This window comes from Berghia stephanieae, chromosome 3 (assembly GCF_034508935.2).
Source record: "Berghia stephanieae isolate SIO BIC M18660-M18661 chromosome 3, UCSD_Bste_1.3, whole genome shotgun sequence".
Classification (NCBI taxonomy): domain Eukaryota; kingdom Metazoa; phylum Mollusca; class Gastropoda; order Nudibranchia; family Aeolidiidae; genus Berghia; species Berghia stephanieae.
Genome location: NC_088362.1, coordinates 2,577,693 through 2,585,515, shown reverse-complemented (window position 1 = coordinate 2,585,515; position 7,823 = coordinate 2,577,693). Strand labels below are relative to the sequence as shown.

At 36.8% G+C, this 7,823-nt stretch overlaps 2 protein-coding genes across 2 annotated transcripts in view; one reads left to right on the top strand and one right to left on the bottom strand.

The window, feature by feature from the left end:
• The window catches only part of LOC144967018 (uncharacterized), a 41,705-nt gene that overhangs the window by 12,732 nt on the left and 21,150 nt on the right, over positions 1-7,823 (bottom strand). The gene's annotated exons all lie outside the window — the stretch shown is intronic.
• Positions 2,689-7,754, top strand: LOC144969437 (uncharacterized). The gene is made up of 3 exons (XM_078908547.1): positions 2,689-3,721; positions 4,502-4,622; positions 6,391-7,754. The coding sequence occupies exons 1-3, from the start codon at positions 3,504-3,506 to the stop codon at positions 7,696-7,698; spliced, it is 1,647 nt and encodes a 548-aa protein (XP_078764673.1). The 5' UTR covers positions 2,689-3,503; the 3' UTR covers positions 7,699-7,754.

Sequence of the window (7,823 nt, the reverse complement as noted above, 5' to 3'; positions counted from 1 at the left end):
AACATCAATACGTAACATGTAAAACGAGACATACATAACGCCTGTTTGGCAAATTACAAATTATTTCCAACAGAAACAACGCTGTTGACAGCCAGGTACTCATTTTACACCTGAGTACGGTGAGAAAATGTGAGTACAGAGTCTTGTCCAAGGACTCAACTATACGCCGAGCGAGGCTCGAACCCAAGACACTCCGATCTGAATGCGAGTGTCATACCACTAGACCAAATAGCCGCACAAGCCTATAACTTACTTGCGGTAATCAGAATTGTAAATAAATGAAGGCAAACTGGTGTAACATGTTCTGTGCTCATCGGTAAACAAAAACCTGTCTTTATTGAGATGGGTTGTTTGATCCTCTGTGTTTTCAATTACACCAATAAACATAATTATTACCGTCTATTTCCTTTTATTTGTCTTGAGGAGAGAATGGAGTTTTTCAAAAATAGATTGCTGGCTACCTTTGTGGCTTGGCACAGTGATTACTTGATTGTGTACGTAATGTGGTTTGATGATGATTTTATGGTGATGATTATAATGATTATGATGATGATGATGATGATTATGGTGATGATTATAATGATGATGATGATGATGATGATGATGATGATGATGATGATGATTATAATGATGATGATGATGATGATGATTATGATTATAATGATGATGATGGTGATAATGATGATGATGATGATGATGATGATGATAATGATGATGATGATTATAATGATAATGATGATGAGGATTATAATGATGATGATGATACTAATGATGATGATGATTATGATGATGATAATGATGATGATGACTATATTAAAACTTTCCACAGTATTCATCTCCGTCATTGTTAAAAACGTTTAGCAATATGACTGTTACCGGAGAAAAAAAGTAAAATTTAAGCTCTCGGTTTTTCGGCGAGTCTTTTCCATGTATTGGCTGTTTTAGCTCGTAGAGATTTGACATAAATATATAAATTATCAGATTAATTCACCATTATTATATTTTTTCTATTACCATGTGAAAATTGCAAAATAGACTACAACAAATTGAAATAAACTGAAATAAAACTCGTGTAATGGGAGAGTTTAATAAATTCCCTTTATTCATCCCCAAGGGGAAATTTGTCTTTAGGGTCTATTCCAAGGGAAGACTGGAATAACCCAGGCGTCAGCCGCAGAGCAGCGCCGCAAAGTGAGCTAGGGCTAGGTGACTTGCTCAAGGCCACATAACGCAGCGGCGGGTGATCGAACTCGTTACTTTTAGGTACGAAGCAAAGACCGTACCGCTGAGCCATGCTGCCCCCGAAGGCTCCAATTTCGTTCGGCTTCGATCGTGACGAACGAACGGAAATGGAATATTGCACATGTCACTTTAAGGAGTATCTCGTGAGTGACCTAAAATTTGTTTTTGACGCTTTAACCGAATATAATAAGAAATGAACCGAATCGATCGTTAACTCCTTAATGTCGCTACGAACGGTGATAAACACAAACTATGATGAAGGCAGAGGAGCCTAATATTCAAACTTTCTTTTCTATTAAAAAAAAATATAATAATAATATTAATTAAATAAATAAATAAAATAATAATAATAATAATAATAATAATAATAATAATAATAAATAATAATAATATATAATAATAATAATAATAATGATAATAATAATAATAATAATAATAATAATAATAATAATAATAATAACAATAATAATAATAATAATAATAATAATAATAATAATAATAATAATAATATTAATAATAATAATAATAATAATAATAATAATAATAATAATAATAATAATAATAAATAATAATAATAATAACAATAACAATAATAATAAATTAAAAAATAAATAAATATATATATATATATATATATAATATATATATATATATATATATAATATATATATATATATATATATATCAGTAAGAACTGATGACCCGTGCCACGGGAAGCGATAAAAAGCCCAGCGTTATTTCGACGCCGAGTGTATTTTTCAAGTCTCGTTAGCTTGTCGTGACACCGTGTGACTTTCAATGATCATTGAGATAATTATCAGACACCGTGGGACTTTCAATGATCATTGAGATAATTATCAGACACCGTGTGACTTTCAATGATCATTGAGATAATTATCAGAAGAGACATCCAGGGAACCCTGATTACCTTGATATCCAATACCCTTCAACAGTCGTAACGTCATTTCCCTCGTAATGACGCATGGTAAGTTAGTAACTGGCTCTAAACTATCGGAACAATGGCGGACGCCGTTATGAAATATTTCTCCGACGAGCATAAAAGCGTATCCAGGGGACTTTTACACATTCCGATCACAAGAGATATGAAAAGTTCTAGCCAGCATGAAAAATAAAAAGGACTGATTTTCTTTGTTTAGAGCCACGATGGCCGCTGTTGCTGGACGACGTGACATCAGACTATTGAATCCGATTAACATGTCACGTGACAGTCGGTTGTGTCCGTAGTTCTCGCCTTGCAACAGTCAAGCGTTGTTAGGCGTTATCAGCTTACTCTATTTGTAATAATATGTTTGTCTTTCGTCTATTTTGTTATTGCCAGATATATTATTTAGACTACTAAATAACAAAATTAAAAATAGCTCGTTTCAACAATTATAGCATAATTTTTTCCCGAGCCACTCATTCCTTCCTTTCTTTGTTTTTCAGGCACCAACAATGAAAATAATTGTTCAGCCATTGATCAGCCAATAGCTTATTTGGTTTGAACTCTTGACAGCCTGACAACCTTCGCTGAGGTACCAAAGAGGACATGAATGTGCATAATAAGTAATTCTATGAAAGGACAAGATCTGGTGCTGTTGATGTTGGCCAATACATTTAACCAGCCACACTTTTAAGATTTAGTCATATCTCTACAATTCCGTTGTATTGTCACACATTTTCGAGCTTATTTTAGAGCATCATTTCTACAAACAGCATTGATTTATGTAACCTTCTGTTGTGTTTTATTGAATTGATCGTCCTGCCTGGTCGTCAAGGAGAAGCCCGGGACTTCCACACTTTTTACCTTTGTTGATAGATTGAAGCTAAAATTTACCTCCTCATCGTTCTTCTCTTATTTGGGATAACAGACTAGTTTTGTGTTATAGATACATCTTGTGTGATGTTGTCATGTAATTGACATATGATTTGCAGTAAATTATAATCTTGCTGGATTACGAAGATATTTCTGAATCATACCCCTCCCCCCCCCCCTCCACCCCACCAACCGAAAAATACAAGGTTTATCACAACTGATATTCCTATTGCGTACGTACCTAACAGAATTATCATTGGGGTTTCCAAGCTCGTTCTAAGAAACTAACTGTTACTCAGTGTGTTCAGAATAGTAAGAATTTTTCATCGTCATGTTGCTGTGGATATCGTTTATTTGCAGACAATTCTAATACGTTTTTAACAGTTCTCATGTCGTGAATGACATAAGGTTGGAGCATCGTTTGCTCACCAAGTTTTTAGCCACAATGTGTTTTCTTATGGAGGATGACGACAGCCGTGCGGGCACCGGCCTTAACACGAACAACGACAGCAAACGGCATGGCCAGACACGGTGGCAATTTCACGCTCACCATAAATGGATCATCCCTAGAAAGCCATTGCTGTTGGTCCTGGCGATGTCTCTCTTCCTGTTTTGTATGGGGATTCTCTTCATGATCATTGGCGGTGCTATAACAAGTATAGGGTATGATTATTTATCAATATGCCCCCATATCTCTCTCTCTCTCTCTCTCTCTCTCTCTCTCTCTCTCTCTCTCTCTCTCTCTCTCTCTCTCTCTCTCTCTAGCTCTCTCTCTTTCTCTCTGTATCCCTCCTATGTTTTCTATAACTAACATAGATTACTACCCAGCAGTTATATCTTCACCACCATCATCATCATCATCATCATCATCATCATCATCATCATCATCATCACATCATCATCATCATCATCATCATCATCATCATCATCATCATCATCATCATCATCATCATATTATTATTATTATTATTATTATTATTATTATTATTATTATTATTATTATTATTATTATCATTATTATTATTATTATTATTATTGTTATTATTTCTATTAATATTATTATTATTATTATTATTATTATTATTATTATTATTATTATTATTATTATTATTATTATTATTATTATTATGAGAGCGAATGCTCGAAAGAATATTGTAGAAGATGATCATAACTATACGTGAAATATTTTATTAATAACTACTTTTATCAAAAAGTTAAGCACCATTATGTCATGGTTTTCGATTTTAATATATATATATATATATATATATATATATATATATATATATATATATATATATATATATAATTTATTTATTTATTTATTTATTTTAATATTTATTTATTTATTGACATTTACTTATAGTTCGCTGCTTTCTTTACTTTCATCATCATTCAATCATTTTCAAATAATAATAATCATAATTCCTATTTTCATCCCAGCTTGAAAGTTGTGGGTGGCCTCCTGTTTGGTTTCGGCTTGCTGGGCCTCATCGTCTGTTTTGGGATCACAGTTTACGCCTACTTCTTCTACGGCACAAGAGACCAAAGTACACAAACGACCGTAAGACTTCACAGTTTTCTACACTTATAGATAGTATGCGCTTGGCTAAGAAACTCATAACATTGCCACCCGGAGGTGTAACGGTCCAACACACAAAACTGTGTGTAAACATGAACGTTTATAGTCAGGTTAATACGGTTTAGTGAGAATTACTCACAATCGCGGATGGCAAAAAACAATAACAAAGACGTGAATGACGTCTTCTTCGAACTATCTATAGACCGTTTTAGCCTCAATTTTAGCTCACATCACTGTGTTAGGAGATAGAACACTTGTTTGTTTACACAGAGGTACGATTATCTTTTTAAAAATATAAAAAAAAATAAAATTGAGCTTTATATAGCGCAATGTCCACTAAATGTGCTCAAAGCGCTTTACAAGGGGTCCCTGGTCAACAGCAACATTTAACTTGTAGGACGGGACATGACGCCTGTTAGGCGATATTACAATTTTTCGGACAAAGACAACGCTGTTAACGGCCAGGTACTCATTTTACACCTGATTACGGTGACAGAATTTGAGTCAAGAGCCTTTTCCAAGGACTCAACTATGCGCCGAGCGCGAGGCTCGAACCCAGAACCTTCCGATCCGAAAGCGAGTGTCATACCACTGGACCATATAGCCGCACTATAATCCGTTTTAGCCTCAATTTTAGCTCACAACACTGTGTTAGGAGAACACTTATATTTGTTAACACGACAAGTACGATTATCTTTTTCATATACAATGAAAGCATAACTTAAGACACTGGAACCTCGGCACAGCAGTGATGGGGGGATCGGCCTAAAATCTCTGTTATAACCGACTCCTGTTATAGCCGAATTTAAATGGAAATAACCCAAATTACCAAAAATATATATCACCTCCCAAAATTCAGTCAAGTACTCCGGCAAGGGCTAGGAAAAAACCAAGTAATCCCCTCCCCGAGACAATCCGCCCCCCCCCCTGCCAACCCCCCCCCCCCTGCCAACCCCCCCCCCTCCCCCTCCCAAACTTGAGCTTTTAAATAGTGGAATATCTACTAAACGTGCTTAATGCGCTTGACCAACAGCTACACGTGACGAGTAGAATGTGAAATGACTTCTGTTAGGTGATATTACAATTGTTTTTTGACAGAGACGCTGTTAACGGCCGGTACTCATTATACACATGAGTTTGGTGAGAGAATGTGAGTAAAGAGCATGTTCCAAGGACTCAACTATGCGCCAAGCGAGGCTCGAACCTTCCGGTCATACCACAAGACCACATGGTCGCACAAAGACAGAAAGCAACTCAGAAAACAGACGGATCGAAGATTCATTAAGTGACCTCCTACCCACCACGAGAGATCAAATAAATTCGCCCATGTGTTTGTGTATTTGTGTGTGTGTAATTCTCTGAAGACGTCTTGTATAAATGTTACTAAAATACACTTTTATAATGAAAGCTTGCAAGGGGCTGAATAGATGTCGCTTTTGTTTGAATGCATATTTAGCAATAAGATATTGAGAATAAAACTCAATTTTCATTCTCATTATCTTATTGCTAAACATGCATTTCAAACAAAGGGACCTGTATTCAGCCTCTTGCAAGCTTTCATTATAAAAGTGTATTTTAGTTAAATTTGCTAATCAATAATAATTTTCAATGCCGTGATTGCCAATCAATAAGATTTGCTACAAGTTCTGTTTCCACAATCAAAGAGAAATAAAAGAAAACGAATTCGCCTTTACTTTGAATCAGATCGGCACAATTTATGAGTTTTAAAAATTTCCTTTCTTTTTTCCAGGAGTCCACGTGGTCAGACGAGATGACGTTAGATGCAGCCGGATACTCCAGCGTTGGAAGACCCTCCGCTCTCAAATCCCCCGATTCTACTCTGAAACGGAATGGAGCTCTCGGAGTGAAAAAAGTTACTTTGGCACCCGAGTTAGGCGATTACGGGGTTTTGCCGATAAACAATATACATAATATCAATAATAATAGCAACAATGGTAAGGCTAATTCGATGAAAGTGGTGAACAACCAACGTCCCCATCGTTTGCCTTCAACTGGAAGCAGCGGCGCTGGCAGGGCAAATTCGATGCCAAGAACAGGCTATGTCGATGGGAGTACGGTTGGTACAGGGGGTATCAAAATCACCCATGTCGACTCGACTCAGCCGTTCCCGTCTCCAGCCAGTAGCGTGAGCTATGGGGGCGGAAGCGCGGGTCAGTACTATTCTACAGGAGGGGACGGAAGTACTATCAGTGGTGGTTCCCTCACAGACACCTATGCTTCCCCTAGAAGTATACAACTAAGTTTTGATTCAGGAAATTCGGGGTCTCAGTATTCGACTGTGAGATCAATACCCGTAACTCATCTTGGACATGGGCAAAAGCCATCTACATCATCTATCAGAGAAGTAGAATATGCTAGTGTAAATAAACAACCTGGAACTATCAACCCTGGACAAGTTGCCGTGCGAGTCGAGCACCTACCGGCAAAGAAGCAACACAGCAGTGTGTCATCGCAGTCACATGGTCTGATGGCGCATGTGCAAATGGGACAAGACGCATTAAATCAAAGCGGGGATGATAGGTATAAAGATTACGACAACACAGTTGAACACACGTCAATGGTGACGTCAACTCCACACCATCAAGAATACCCGACTGGTAACGTGTCTTATCACGAAAAACAAATGCAATTTCAACGACATCAACGACACCCGCAACAAAACCAACCAGATCTTTACGCTCCACGACAAATCAACTCCTACAGTCTACAAAGACAGTACACTCCAAACCCCTTCACTTTTCAGCAACAACAACCAGTTCAACAACAACAACTCCAAGAAAGGCAAATGCAACAGTATAAAATGCATCACGAACAAGAAAAGAAGCAACAGCAACATCAGCTTCAAATGCAGCTTAGCAAATCATCAGCTGCTTCTTCTGCAAGGAGTTCAATGGTGGACGATGTCTTTCAGGCTCAACCGTTGGTCTATCCCTCTGCCCGTCGTCCCATGACCTTTGATCAAGTAACCTCATCTAAGATGAGCGTTTACGACAATGTATTGGCGGACAACTTAAAGGAAAGAGATGAGATCGAATGATCAACATTGAGAAATATAATGAGTTTCCTTCATTTATTATTGATTTTAGAAGATCATTGCTATCGGCATCAGTCCTCAAAGGACTAATATAATATATATATATATATATATATATATATATATAT

Coding starts and splice junctions, on each gene's coding strand:
- LOC144969437 (XM_078908547.1), top strand. CDS start 3,504: ATGTGTTTTCTTATGGAGGATGACGACAGCCGTGCGGGCACCGGCCTT. Junction 3,722..4,501: donor GGTGCTATAACAAGTATAGG/GTATGATTATTT, acceptor TTTTCATCCCAG/CTTGAAAGTTGTGGGTGGCC. Junction 4,623..6,390: donor ACCAAAGTACACAAACGACC/GTAAGACTTCAC, acceptor TCTTTTTTCCAG/GAGTCCACGTGGTCAGACGA.